This window comes from Coregonus clupeaformis, chromosome 33 (assembly GCF_020615455.1).
Source record: "Coregonus clupeaformis isolate EN_2021a chromosome 33, ASM2061545v1, whole genome shotgun sequence".
Taxonomy (NCBI): Eukaryota; Metazoa; Chordata; class Actinopteri; order Salmoniformes; family Salmonidae; genus Coregonus; species Coregonus clupeaformis.
The window spans coordinates 15704542-15719577 of NC_059224.1; the positions used below are offsets into that span (position 1 = coordinate 15704542).

The 15036-nt window shown below is 43.2% G+C and overlaps 2 protein-coding genes across 2 annotated transcripts in view; both read right to left on the reverse strand.

Annotated features, from left to right (window-relative positions):
* Positions 1-663, reverse strand: part of LOC121548872 (sodium-dependent multivitamin transporter-like) — a 35526-nt gene extending 34863 nt beyond the window's left edge. Inside the window, exon 1 of the mRNA XM_041860494.2 lies at positions 409-663. The gene's annotated coding sequence lies outside the window, so the exon portion shown is untranslated. The remainder of the gene's footprint in view (positions 1-408) is intronic.
* Positions 664-4438: 3775 nt separating this feature from the next.
* On the reverse strand, positions 4439-15026 carry rpl7l1 (ribosomal protein L7-like 1). The gene is made up of 6 exons (XM_041860495.2): positions 14921-15026; positions 13606-13714; positions 13342-13505; positions 12717-12854; positions 5363-5472; positions 4439-5162 (listed from the first exon to the last, which is right to left on the reverse strand). The coding sequence occupies exons 1-6, from the start codon at positions 14938-14940 to the stop codon at positions 4954-4956; spliced, it is 750 nt and encodes a 249-aa protein (XP_041716429.1). The 5' UTR covers positions 14941-15026; the 3' UTR covers positions 4439-4953.
* Between the last annotated feature and the right edge of the window lie 10 nt (positions 15027-15036).

A 15036-nucleotide genomic window follows, 5' to 3' on the forward strand; every position in this document is an offset into this window, starting at 1 on the left:
TCAACAATGTTTCGATAAATGACACACGGTCATCAGCGATTTCTACATAGTACGCGCTGGCTAAATGTGTAACATTCGCTTGCTACACTAACAAGCTAGCTCTATTTCAATAAATAAAAGAACTACCGTGGACATCAAAATAACGTATTTCCCAAACTAAGTCCCTAGTTAGCTAACTAAAATGTTAAACTATATAATTAATTAGCTTACGTCCACGTGGACCTCCTTCCACTGAAGCGAACTTTCAACTCGTGCTTCGGTTTATTAGCATAACTACCGCGTGAGGTTTGAACCAATGTGCTGATGTAAGCATTCAAGACTGTGTCATCACGATGGCTTGTTAAATGTCAAGTACACATATCGGGCTACTTTGTTGATTTAGTTGTAAGGAGTAAATACACATCTCACCGTGATCAGATGCGTGTCTCCATTCATTCGGCAAGCTATGGAGGCGGAACAAGCGATACGAACCGCCCATTCTCCTTGATAGCTTCACACATTACTAACGTGCTATTACTTCTAATAAATCTTCCGTGCAAACAATGTCCATCATCTCGAGTAATAGCAGAAAACCCTTATTTGGAGGTCCTCCTGTTTATCACGAACAGAATGTTTACCACCAATTTCATCGTGACCTTAAAATTCATGGATCATACAGGACATGTATACACAGTGCTTAATTTATAATCAGGAAGTGCCGGAACAAAAAGTGAGCGCGAGAGGGGGGGTCACCTGGGGAGTTCTGTCTGAGATACCGGAATGCATGAAGAAAAAAAAAATCACCTTTATAATAAGTTGAAGTTAATCAAATATGTTGGTAGCCTACAGCATAGTCTTTTCAGCAAGAGACATCTGTTCTCCCGCGATTGTATTTGAATTATTGCTAAAGGCTTGTTTTGTCTGCGTTCTGTTTTTTCACTGACAGATTTTCTGTGCATTCCCGACTGTAGGCTATTCCTTGTTATTGGGATACAATCCAGAGATAAAAAAAAAAAAACGATTGATCCTCTGGCAAAATTATAGGCCTTCTCATGGTGTGGTAGGCTATTCTGAATTATTTCATTTATTTCTGAACAGACAGCAGTAATTCTATAACTTTGGCAAATGTATTTCAATTTATCAGGGGTGCTGCTGTTCCTTTAGAACCCTTCGCGTGGCTATGGTTCTCTAAGGAAATAAATGATGAAGTGCAACGCTGGAGAGATGAGAGTTGCAGGCTCGTGTCTATCAGAGCAGAGAGGGAGAGAGATCATACAAAGTGAATTTCATTCTAGTTATGTGAGAGATACAGGCGCGCATCTCACACGGCCACGCGTTGGTCTCAAACATAGGTTACAATGTTGTGCAAACCATAAATCCGGGCAGGCCCAACCCAAATCAACTCTTAGAATATTAGGCTGTTGCTGAAAATCTATTTTTTCCACGTAACGTTTTTTTTTTTGGGTGCAGGAGAATTAACGAAGAGGCAACTAGAATTTTTTCAAAAAGTGAAAATTATTTTTCATGCCAAGAGGTACCAGATACGGCCAAATAGGTTCCGGAACAAAACAGTCCAAAATGGAGTGGTGGAAGGATCCGGCCCAAATTAAGCACTGTGTATACATGAATTTACCTGTTTCATGAGCTGAAATAAAAGATTCCAGAAATTTACCATACAGTGAGGGGAAAAAAGTATTTGATCCCCTGCTGATTTTGTACGTTTGCCCGCTGACAAAGAAATGATCAGTCTATAATTTTAATGGTAGGTTTATTTGAACAGTGAGAGACAGAATTAACAACAAAAAATCCAGAGAAACGCATTTAAAAAATGTCATGAATTGATTTGCATTTTAATGAGGGAAATAAGTATTTGACCCCCTCTCAATCAGAAAGATTTCTGGCTCCCAGGTGTCTTTTATACAGGTAACGAGCTGAGATTAGGAGCACACTCTTAAAGGGAGTGCTCCTAATCTCAGTTTGTTACCTGTATAAAAGACACCTGTCCACAGAAGCAATCAATCAATCAGATTCCAAACTCTCCACCAAGGCCAAGACCAAAGAGCTCTCCAAGGATGTCAGACACAAAATTGTAGACCTACACAAGGCTGGAATGGGCTACAAGACCATCACCAAGCAGCTTGGTGAGAAGGTGACAACAGTTGGTGTGATTATTCGCAATTGGAAGAAACACAAAAGGCCTGTCAATCTCCCTCGGCCTGGGGCTTCATGCAAGATCTCACCTCGTGGAGTTGCAATGATCATGAGAACGGTGAGGAATCAGCCCAGAACTAAACGGGAGGATCTTGTGAATGATCTCAAGGCAGCTTGGACCTTAGTCACGAAAAAAACAATTGGTAACACACTACGCCGTGAAGGACTGAAATCCTGCAGCGCCCGCAAGGTCCCCCTGCTCAAGAAAGCACATATACAGGCCCGTCTGAAGTTTACCAATGAACATCTGAATGATTCAGAGGAGAACTGGGTGAAAGTGGTGTGGTCAGATGAGACCAAAATGGAGCTCTTTGGCATCAACTCAACTCGCCGTGTTTGGAGGAGGAGCAATGCTGCCTATGACCAAGAACACCATCCCCACCGTCAAACATGGAGGTGGGAACATTATGCTTTGGGGATGTTTTTCTGCTAAGGGGACAGGACAACTTCACCGCATCAAAGGGACGATGGACGGGGCAATGTACCGTCAAATCTTGGGTGAGAACCTCCTTCCCTCAGCCAGGGCATTGAAAATGGGCCGTGGATGGGTATTCCAGCATGACAATGACCCAAAAACACACGGCAAAGGCAACAAAGGAGTGGCTCAAGAAGAAGCACATTAAGGTCCTGGAGTGGCCTAGCCAGTCTCCAGACCTTAATCCCATAGAAAATCTGTGGAGGAAGCTGAAGGTTCGAGTTGCCAAACGTCAGCCTCAAAACCTTAATGACTTGGAGAAGATCTGCAAAGAGTGGGACAAAATCCCTCCTGAGATGTGTGCAAACCTGGTGGCCAACTACAAGAAACGTCTGACCTCTGTGATTGCCAACAAGGGTTTTGCCACCAAGTACTAAGTCATGTTTTGCAGAGGGGTCAAATACTTATTTCCCTCATTAAAATGCAAATCAATTTATAACATTTTTGACATGCGTTTTTTTCTGGATTTTTTTGTTATATTCTGTCCCTCACTGTTCAAATAAACCTACCATTAAAATTATAGACTGATCATTTCTTTGTCAGCGGGCAAACGTACAAAATCAGCAGGGGATCAAATACTTTTTTCCCTCACTGTATAAGCTTATTTCTCTAAAATGTTGTGCACAATTTTGTTTACATCCCGGTATGTGAGCATTTCTCCTTTGCCAAGATAATCCATCCACCTGACAGGTGTGGCATATCAAGAAGCTGATTAAACCACATGATCATTACACAGGTGCACCTTGTGCTGGGGACAATAAAAGGCCACTCTAAAATGTGCAGTTTTGTCACAACACAATGCCACAGATGTCTCAAGTTTTGAGGGAGCATGCAATTGGCATGCTGACTGCAGGAATGTCCACCAGAGCGGTTGCCAGAGAATTGAATGTTAATTTCTCTACCATAAGTCGCCTCCAACATCGTTTTAGAGAATTTGGCAGTACGTCGAACCGGCCTCACAACTGCAGACCACGTGTATGGCGTCGTGTGGGCGAGCGGTTTGCTGATGTGGCGGTGGGATTATGGTATGGGCTGGCATAAACTACCGACACCGAACACAATTGCATTTTATTGATGGCAATTTGAACGCAGAGATACCGTGACGAGATCCTGAGGCCCATTGTTGTGCCATTCATCCGCCGCCATCACCTTATGTTTCAGCATAATGCACAGCCCCATGTCACAAGGATCTTTACACAATTCCTGGAAGCTGAAAATGTCCAAGTTCTTCCATGGCCTGCATACTCACCAGATATGACAGCGTGTTCCCGCCCATATCCAGCGACTTTGCACAGTCATTGAAGAGAATTGGGATAATATTCCACAGGCCACAATCAACAGCCTGATCAACTCTATGCGAAGGAGATGTCTCGCTAAATGTAAATTGTGCAATCTTTTCTCAAAGGCAAGGCAATGCGATTGATTTCCCCATCCCTTCTTTGATATGCAAATGTTGGACCAGACCACCCTGATATGATGCAGACCAGCTAGACATATTTGTACACACTTTTAAGTCCCTTAATATGCATAACATGTAATTGTCTTACATTCTCATAACCATTCATGTACCCAAAAACGTTGCTGGCACAAATAGCTTGTGTCGTGTCCCGTCCCTCCATTGCAGCACCCTGGGATGCATTTTCCCAGGTCTCTTCCCCCCCTCCCTGCTGGATGAGTCACATCTCCCTAAATTGATTGTGACACACTGAGCAGCCAGTGGCAGGAGAACCTTTGAGGAAGAAATAGCAGGAATTGAGACAAAAAAAGGGGGCATCATTTTCTGCACCCAAGTACAAAACAAATTCTTGTTTCAGTTTATTGAAAAATAAACACATTAATCTCACATAGTATGCATAATTACATCCCTTCGACAACCAGAGGGGCAAAGTAAGTAGTGATAATGCCATTAGAATCTCCATAGAATGGCCTTAATATGGAAACGCTGCAGAGGTGGTAACATGAGATTACCAATTGTCCAACAAAAGGGCGAGACAATAACTACTATCTAATCACAACGTAGTTCAGAAAGGCGTAGTCTGTCCATGTCTTAAATTCTGATCAGGTCCAGTATTAATTCTGCCAGCTGGGTCCCAGGGGTGTTAAGACAAAGATGAATTGAATCCTTATGAATCTGTAAGGGATTTATTTATCTCATGCCACACTGGGCAACTCATAATCTTGCAGACATGAAGAAAATGAATTACAGAACCACCAATGAATAAGCTATGGAAAAAAAGGTTAATCACTGGCTCTAGGAAAGAGTCTGTGAAAGTGTCTGTCATGCAGCCTCAGTTGAGCTGCCTGATGATTGAGTTAATGTCCGTCCCTCTGGGTCCTGGGTTGCCGATGTCCTTCAAAAGACCTGCCTTGTCCCTGGCAGCGTGACGAGCCACAGACAGCTTGAACGGCCATATGAAGTTGCTGACCACACGGAAGTTCTTCCCCACAGAGTAGATCTCATGGATCAGGTCCTCTAGACAGATGATACCATACTTGCCTGAGAGGAGATGATGTAAACATTGTACATGTATCTCAATGAAAATCACTGTGGGAAAACCACCATTTCATATTCTCTGCACGATCTGAGTGTGACGCAACTTATATTTTTTAGCTAAATTTGACATGCACATACAAAATTTACCAAGACTTGTGTTACTTCAGACTGATGAAAAATACATTATAAATTGTGATCCTTACCCATATGCTGCTCAATGAGTGTGTTGTCTGTGAGAGCGACCCTTCGCTTGTCAATCTTTGCCTGTCCTCTTTTCAAGATCAGCTCACGAACAGACTTCAAGTTGGGAAACCTGTTTAGTGTGAATAATTCACCATCGTTAGTACAATATTGTCCAACTAGTTGGTTCTACAGGTATCAAGTTAAGTTAATGTTACGTGCACAAGTACAGTGAAATGTCTTTCTTGCAAGCTCTAAACCCAACAATGCAGTATTACACTGAACAAAAACATAACGCAACAACTGCAAAGATTTGACCGAGTTAAAGTTTAAGGAAATCAATCAATTGAAATTAATTAATTAGGCCCTAATCTATGGATTTCATATGACTGGGAATAGATTGGTCACAGATCCATAAAAAAATAAGGAGGGGCGTGGATCAGAAAACCAGTCAGTATCTGGTGTGACCACCATTTGCCTCATGCAGCGAGACATCTTCTCAGAGTTGATCAGGCTGTTGATTGTGGCCTGTGGAATGTTGACCCACTTCTCTTCAATGGCTGTGCGAAGTCTCTGGATATTGGCGGGAACTGAAACACGCTGTCGTACGTCAATCCAGAGCATCCCAAACATGCTCAATGGGTGATATCTGGTGAGTATGCAGGCCATGGAAGAACTTGAACATTTTCAGCTTCCAGGAATTGTGTAAAGATCCTTGTGACATGGGGCTGTGCATTATGCTGAAACATAAGGTGATGGCGGCGGATGAATGGCACAACAATGGGCCTCAGGATCTCGTCACGGTATCTCTGCATTCAAATTGCCATCGATAAAATGCAATTGTGTTCGGTGTCCGTAGCTTATGCCAGCCCATACCATAATCCCACCACCACATCAGCAAACCGCTCGCCCACACGACGCCATACACGTGGTCTGCAGTTGTGAGGCCGGTTCGACGTACTGCCAAATTCTCCAAAACGATGTTGGAGGCGACTTATGGTAGAGAAATGAACATTCAATTCTCTGGCAACAGCTCTGGTGGACATTCCTGCAGTCAGCATGCCAATTGCATGCTCCCTCAAAACTTGAGACATCTGTGGCATTGTGTTGTGTAACAAAACTGCACATTTTACAGTGGCCTTTTGTCCCCAGCACAAGGTGCACCTGTGTAATGATCGTGTGGTTTAATCAGCTTCTTGATATGCCACACCTGTCATGTAAAATGCTCCATAACAGGGATGCAAATAAATGTGTAGATTTGAGGGAAATAAGCTTTTTGTGCGTATGGAACATTTCGGGGATCTTTTATTTCAGCTCATGAAACATGGGACCAACACTTCACATGTTGAGTTTATATTTTTGTTCAGTGTAAAAATAACAAGGTAGAACAAAAACACGAGAAATACAAATTGGAACATGAGAAAGTAAGCCACACACAGGGTCAGTTCCAATACCATATTTATAATGTGCAGGGATACTGGAGTGATAGATATGTATAGGGGTAAGGTGACTTGGCATCAGGATATGAGAGGCAGTAGCAGCAGCGTATATGATGATTGTATGTGAGTGTGTGCGCGCGTAGAGTCAGTATAATTGTGTATGCATGTTATGTGTGTCAGTAAATGAAGTGTGCCTGAGTGTGTAGGGTCCTGTGAGTGTGCATAGACAGCGCAAAAATAAAATGCATTATATACAAAAGTATGTGGACACTCCTTCAAATTAGTGGAATCGGCTATTTCAGCCACCCACATTGCGGACATGTGTATAAAATCGAGCATACAGCCATGCAATATTCATACACTAACATTGGCAGAAGAATGTCATTACTGAAGAGCTGGGTAACTTTCAACGTGTCTCTGTCATAGAATGCCACCTTTCCAACAAGTTTGCCCTTCTAGAGCTGCCCCAGTCAACTGTAAGTAATGTTATTGTGAAGTGGGAACGTCTAGGAGCAACAACGGCTCAGCCGCAAATAGTCTGTCCTCGGTTGCAACACTCACTACCAAGTGGCCGCTGGAAGCAACGTTATCACAAGAACTGTTCGTCGGGAGCTTCATGAAATGGGTTTCCATGGCCAAGCAGCCGTACACAAGCCGAAGTTCACCATGCACAATGCCAAGCGTCAGCTGGAGTGGTGTAAAGCTCACCGCCACTGGACTCTGGAGCAGTGGAAACGCATTCTCTGGAGTGACGAATCACGCTTCACCATCTAGCAGTCTGACAGATGAATCTGGGTTTGGCGGATGCCAAGCGAACGCTACCTGCCCTAATGCAGTGCCAACTGTAAAGTTTGATGGAGGAGGAATAGTGGTCTGGGGCTGTTTTTCATGGTTCGGGCTAGGCCCCTTAGTTACAGTGAAGGGAAATCTTAACGCTACAGCATACAATGACATTCTTCACAATTCTGTGCTTCCAACTTTGTGGCAACAGTTTGGGGAAGGCCCTTTCCTGTTTCAGCATGACAATGCCCCCGTGCACAAAGTGAAATGGTTTGTAGAGATCTGTGTGGAAGAACTTGACTGGCCTGCACAGAGCCCTGACCTCGACCCCATCGAACACCTTTGGCTTTGGTGACTGGAGTCTAACAATTTTCTGGGCCTTCCTTTCACACCGCTGTTGCGGCTTCTTCGACTGTGCGCGGACCATTTTCAGACCTTATTGATTTGGACATAGAGGAACTTGAAGTTATTGTGGTGTAAAGTACTTACAGTGGGGGAAAAAAGTATTTAGTCAGCCACCAATTGTGCAAGTTCTCCCACTTAAAAAGATGAGGCCTGTAATTTTCATCATAGGTACACGTCAACTATGACAGACAAATTGAGAAGAAAAAATCCAGAAAATCACATTGTAGGATTTTTAATGAATTTATTTGCAAATTGTGATGTAAAATAAGTATTTGGTCACCTACAAACAAGCAAGATTTCTGGCTCTCACAGACCTGTAACTTCTTCTTTAAGAGGCTCCTCTGTCCTCCACTCGTTACCTGTATTAATGGCACCTGTTTGAACTTGTTATCAGTATAAAAGACACCTGTCCACAACCTCAAACAGTCACACTCCAAACTCCACTATGGCCAAGACCAAAGAGCTGTCAAAGGACACCAGAAACAAAATTGTAGACCTGCACCAGGCTGGGAAGACTGAATCTGCAATAGGTAAGCAGCTTGGTTTGAAGAAATCAACGGTGGGAGCAATTATTAGGAAATGGAAGACATACAAGACCACTGATAATCTCCCTCGATCTGGGGCTCCACGCAACATCTCACCCCGTGGGGTCAAAATGATCACAAGAAAGGTGAGCAAAAATCCCAGAACCACACGGGGGGACCTAGTGAATGACCTGCAGAGAGCTGGGACCAAAGTAACAAAGCCTACCATCAGTAACACACTACGCCGCCAGGGACTCAAATCCTGCAGTGCGAGACGTGTCCCCCTGCTTAAGCCAGTACATGTCCAGGCCCGTCTGAAGTTTGCTAGAGTGCATTTGGATGATCCAGAAGAGGATTGGGAGAATGTCATATGGTCAGATCAAACCAAAATAGAACTTTTTGGTAAAAACTCAACTCGTCGTGTTTGGAGGACAAAGAATGCTGAGTTGCATCCAAAGAACACCATACCTACTGTGAAGCATGGGGGTGGAAACATCATGCTTTGGGGCTGTTTTTCTGCAAAGGGACCAGGACGACTGATCCGTGTAAAGGAAATAATTAATGGGGCCATGTATCGTGAGATTGAGTGAAAACCTCATTTTGAATGCTTAGCAGGACAGGAAAATGGTCCAATTCACGCACTTGCCAACAGAACATCCCTGGTCATTCCTACTGCCTCTGATCTGGTGGACTCACTAAACACACATGCTTTGTTCATAAATTATGTCTGAATGTTGGTGTGCCCCTGGCTATCTGTAAATAAATAAATAAAAACAAAATGGTTTGCTTACTATAAGGAATTTGAAATTATTTATATTTTTGATACTTAAGTATATTTTAAACCAAATACTTTTCTACTTTTACTCAAGTAGAATTTTACTGGGTGACTTTTACTTGAGTTATTTTCTATGAAGGTATCTTTAGTTTTACTCAAGTATGACAATTGGTTACTTTTTCCCACCACTGGACCCGCTCCAATGCAGCCCCGTCGATGTGGATGGGGGCGTACTCTCCCCCCAGTTTCCTGTAGTCCACGATCAGCACCTTGGTCTTACTGACATTGTTGTCCCGGCACCACACTGCCAGGTCATTGACCATCTCCCTGTAGGCTGTCTCATTGTCGCCGGTGATCAAGCCTACCAGCATCGTGTCGTCAGCAAACTTGATGATGGTGTTGGAATTGTGCATGGCCACGCAGTCATGGGTGAACAGGGCGTACAGGAGGGGACTAAGCACACACCCGTGTGGGGCCCCCTTGTTAAGGGTTAGCATGGCGGAGGGCATGTTGCCTACCCTCGCCACCTGGGGTCGGCCCGTCAGGAATTCCAGGATCCAGTTGCAGGTGTTCAGTCACTGGGTCCTAAGATGGTGACGAACTTGGAGGGGACAATGGTGTTGAACGCTGAGCTGTAGTCAATGAACAGCATTTTCACATAAGTATTGCTCTTATCTAGGTAGGTGAGGGCAGTGTGGAGAACAATTGAGATTGCGTCGTCTATGGATCTGTTGGGGCGATATGCAAATTGGAGTGGGTACAGGGTGTCTGGAATGATGGCGTGGGTGTGCCATAACCAGCCTTTCAAAGCACTTCATGATTGCAGATGAGAGCACTACAGGGTGGTAGTCATTGTGGCATGAAGACTTAGAGTTATTAGGAACAGGAATGATGGATGGTGGTCAGTTTAAGGCATGTGGGGATTACATACTGGGACAAGGAGAGGTTGAAAATGACAGTGAATATGCCTGCCAGCTGTTCTGCGCATGCATCTTGGAATACTGTCCGGCCCCGCGAGTGTTGACCTGATTAAAAGACCTTACTCACGTTGGCCTCGGAGAGCGAGCTCGACCAGTCCTCTGGGTCGGTGGAGGCCCTCACGGCACAGTGTTGTTATTGTAGAGTTCTTCTGGTAGAGCTATATCGTTGGGCAGACCACAGCTGGTTCTTCCTTTGTAATCTGTAATGGACTGTAGCCTCTGCCACATGCCTCGGAGCCTGGAATAATATCCACCTTATTCCTATATTGTCCTTTTGCTCGTTTGATGACTCTGCGGAGGTCGTAGCGGGACTTCTTGTACTTGTTCCAGTCCTCAGCCGTTGCCTCAAGGTTGGCTGCCCTGTGTGCGGTAGCCCTGCCCTTTATTTTAGCGCCAACCTCAGCGTTAGTCCAGGGCTTTTGATTGGGGAAGCAGTGAACCTTCACTGTGGGGACATCGCCGATGCATTTCCTAATGAAGCCGGTGACTGAGGTGGTTAGCTCATCGAGTCACGGAACATATTCCATTCAGCGCTAGCAAAGCAGTCCTGTAGCATAATCTCTGATTCCGATTACCGTTTCTCAACGGAGCGAGTCACAGGTACCTCCTGTTGGAGCTTCTGCTAAACATGATCCGATTTGCAGAATGGGGATGAGGGAGGGCGTTGTATGCCTGCTTGTGGGTAGAGTAACAGTGGTCTAGGACTTTATCGCCCCTAGTGGCAAAGGAGACATGTTGATGGCAGTTGGGCATCACGTGTCTTAATGACGCAGAATTAAAATCGCCGGCAACAAGAAAGGCAACCTCCGGGTGCAAGTTTTCCTGCTTGTTTATAGCTTGTCATTTTTCTTGTTCTGAGGTGGAATGTATACAAACAGTCACGATAACAGCTGAAAACTTCCTCGGCAGGTAGAAGGGTCAGCATTTGATCATCAGGTATTCCAAGACGGGTGAACAATGGGTCGAGACTTCCACTGTGCTCGAGTCAACAGACCATTTGTTGTTGATGAAGAGGCAAAACCTTCCTACTCTCGATTTCCTTGACTCTACTGTCCTGTCCGCTTAGTGAATGGATAGCCATGGGGGCAATGTTCCCTCTAAACTCCCCGGGACTGCCGGCTAGAATAAATATCAGCCCGTGCAGAGAAGCACGAGATTGAACTTCACTCAACTTTCTAGTTTTCCCATGTTAGTTAACACTATTAACATTTCCCTTTACTGTGGGAATTGTGATCGAATTAACGCAATAGACCAATTCAATGCAACATACCCAAACAAAAACAAACTATGCAAGAGATTGTTGTAGGCAGAGCGCATTGGAGTAGGATTCTATTGCGACTCAGACCGTACCCTACACAGACCAGTGCGCCATAACCAATCAGAGCTGCAGTAAGCCTATATGCAAATAGACCATTGCCATATATGGATTTGTGCCATTCACGTTTTACAGCAGGAGCTGTTGCGATTATTATGTGCTTGTTTTGAGATCAAAGCGAGAGCTGCATGTTGCCACATGTGCACTTTTGTTCATATTCTTAGCTAGTTAGTGAGTTATTAGCCCAGTTATAGCTCATTTGTAGTCAGCAATGTGGGAGTGATTGCTTCCTACAAGAGCACAAAACATGTATATTTCTAGCCATCTTTGAAAAGCAAGTCAGGTAGAGTTTTTTTTTTTTATGTCTTAAAAGGGGCAGTGTTGTATTTTGAGACAGGCTTAAATAAGCTCAGTCACCAATAAGGAGAGGGTAGCATAATTTGTCTGATTCTCTGTAATAATGGCATGGGAATAATTAATTGTATTTTGTTAAGTGGTTTCTTGCATCAAACACCACAACAAAATGTTTAGTCACCTTATCTGAAGGACAAGTGGATAAACAGGTTAATGTCAAGCCCTGCATGTTTTTTTTCAAAAGTCTCATGGAACGTAGGCCTACATTTAACACCACACATTGGCTGCTACTGTAGGCTGAATGATATAACCGCTATTTCCATGTTGAGATGCATGTACTCCATTTTTTAAATAATTTTTTTCAAGGTGGCCCACACTACTTGGCCACTTAAAACTGTAAATTAAAGCGGGTACAGCCTCAGTGTTCACAGTAAACGTGCGCCGGAAGTTACACAGAAATCTCACAAGGTTCAAGTTTGCGCTCAGCAGACCTGAAATTTGCTCAGTGCTAAAAAATATTAGAGGGAACATTGTCCAAAAGCCATGTTGCAGAGAATATTGCAGTTACGAGAGTCCCGTTGGAAGCAAATCCGCAATCGGAGGTCATCAATCTTATTATCAAGTGACTGAACAGGTGAGTCGAAGTTGAAGGCGTAATTGAGGTAAGTAACTGCCGATCTGATGTTCAAAAGTTATTGTTGGTTATAAGAAATGATAGCGGATACGTCAAAGTGGATTCATCTCATTACATGAAGTTGATATGCTATTCATTCTCACAAAAGTCAGACCCTCACCTCTTACTTACCCCCATGCCACATAAGGCTCAACCATTTTCAACATAGCCATAGAGGTCTTGTTCACTTTGACAAAGGCACCGCTGAAGATCTTTCTTAGTCGTAACATCTGGATCACCTTCTGAACTCTGGGACTGACTCCTTTGATCCTGCACAGAGAGAAAATATGAAAATGTTACCTCAATATTCAGCCAGACCACTAAAGATGAGCTGATGAAAGTGTAATTCCAGATGATTTTGACTGTGCACAGCCACTTCCACTCCATTGTGAGTATACAATAAGTATGTGAACACAAACTCTTTAGCTGTATTCTTCAGCTGCAATAGCCTAAAGTGTCTACATATCAAAGCATTAAAATATTTGAGAATAGTGTATATTTTTCTTTGTTGTTAGTCTTGTTATTTTTTTATGTAGTCGTGTTGTTAGTTTGAATTTGTGTTGCTGATCTTGTCCATTAGTGTTCTGTATTTTGTCATGTTCTATGTTGTGTGGACCCCAGGAAGAATAGCTGCTGCTTCAACAGCTAATGGGGATCTGAATAAAAATCATAACATTCGCTCAAAAAGGGTTGTCAACAGCTTTATGTGTACCACCATTGCAATCAGATCATGTAGCTACAGATTTCAGTCACTCACTCTCTGATGCGGACAGCGAAGGCCAGTCGGTTCTTTGCAGGGGGCATGGCTGGAGCTGGTCTGTGATCTGCTCTCCTGATACGCGTTTCATCGCGATGTTTTCTATGGTTCTCCTTCAGGAAGTCCTCCAAGCGCTTGAACTTCAAGGGTTTGCCTTTGGATACCTGGATGAACACATCTACACTTGTTGATGTCCAACAACTTTATCAAAACTTTCATAGTGAATAAAAGACCACAATGGTAAAACTGACCACAGCTAATTACCTTTCTCTTCTCTAGAAGTGCACGCTTTGCCTCAGTGGCTTTGATGGCTTGATAGGCCTTCCTCTTCTTCAGAAGGTTCTCAGGAACCAACTTTATCACCCTCTTCGCTCTAAACAAGTTTCAAGTTTTATTAGTCATATGTACAGGATACACATGATATACACGTCCAACAAAATGCTTACTTTCTGGTTCCTTCCCTACAATAAGAAATAATACGGACAAAGTAAATGCACAAGACAACAAAAACATCAACACTCATACAGAGAATACAATGGTGAGATAAAAATGACAAAGCACACTGAACTATAGACCACTTTCCAGTAATTGACACACTGATTGGCGCGACTCTTGGTGGCAGTAAGAAAGTCATCGCCATCTGCGCCCATTCAACAGCCTAGATTTATATTATTACATCATTTTTTTTCTTGGGGGGGAGGGGGGGGGGGGGTGTTCTCATATGCTTACAATGATGTTTTGATTCATGAATTAACAGTCGCAAAGATAACATTTTGTTGTGGTCTTTGCAAAATACCGCTTTTGGATGCAGCAGTTAGCGAGAATGCTAACGCTCACTGATATAGACTGTAGCTAACGCTAGCCAAAGAGCCATTTTACTGGTTGAAGTGTTTTAAGTATAATGCAGTTGATTTGCAATGACACATTTACATCATTTAGCAGACGCTCTTATCCAGAGCGACTTACAAATTGGAAACAAACATTGTATTAAGCAGGACATTCATACGAACCTTCAAATCCAATTATTAAGCAGGAAATTCATACGAACCTTCAAATCCAATTATAATCCAAAAGTAGTGTTAAATGCACTCAAACAACTCCCCCTTGTTCTGCCACCAATTTGGGCGCACCGCCCTCGTGCGGCAATGTTTGCAAACACAGAAAGGGGTCTATTGATAAGATTATTCCCCTATCCAGCTGTGACAAAAAACATGACACACGGATCTGATTGAGTGAAATGAGGTTAGCTTGCCAGCCTTTGAAGGCAAACCAAAATAAAAGTAACTAGTTACATGCCATTCTGGTCACATTGCACAATTATTTGTTTGCAGATTGTGTCGTGTTTGTGTCGAAAAGGTAAAATGTCATTATGTTTGCATAGTTATGGCTGATGGACTATCATGTGTAACTAACCAAATTATTTAGCGCTCTGTATTGCGTATCTTTCAGACAAATCATAAAAACACATGGCTTGACGGAATTCTATTGGGCTAATGTTACATTTAAGCCAGAGAAAATGTATAAGAATTATTAATTTAGCAAAGGATGCACTTAGATCGACATGTAAACAAATACGTACTCAGAATCCTGTTCTGCCATCACGAATCCGATGCATGCATAAAAAGATGTGCCGTCGCAGAAAAACTACGTCAGACTCCCCATCCTCCTTATATCTAATCTGCCACCTAGTGGAGT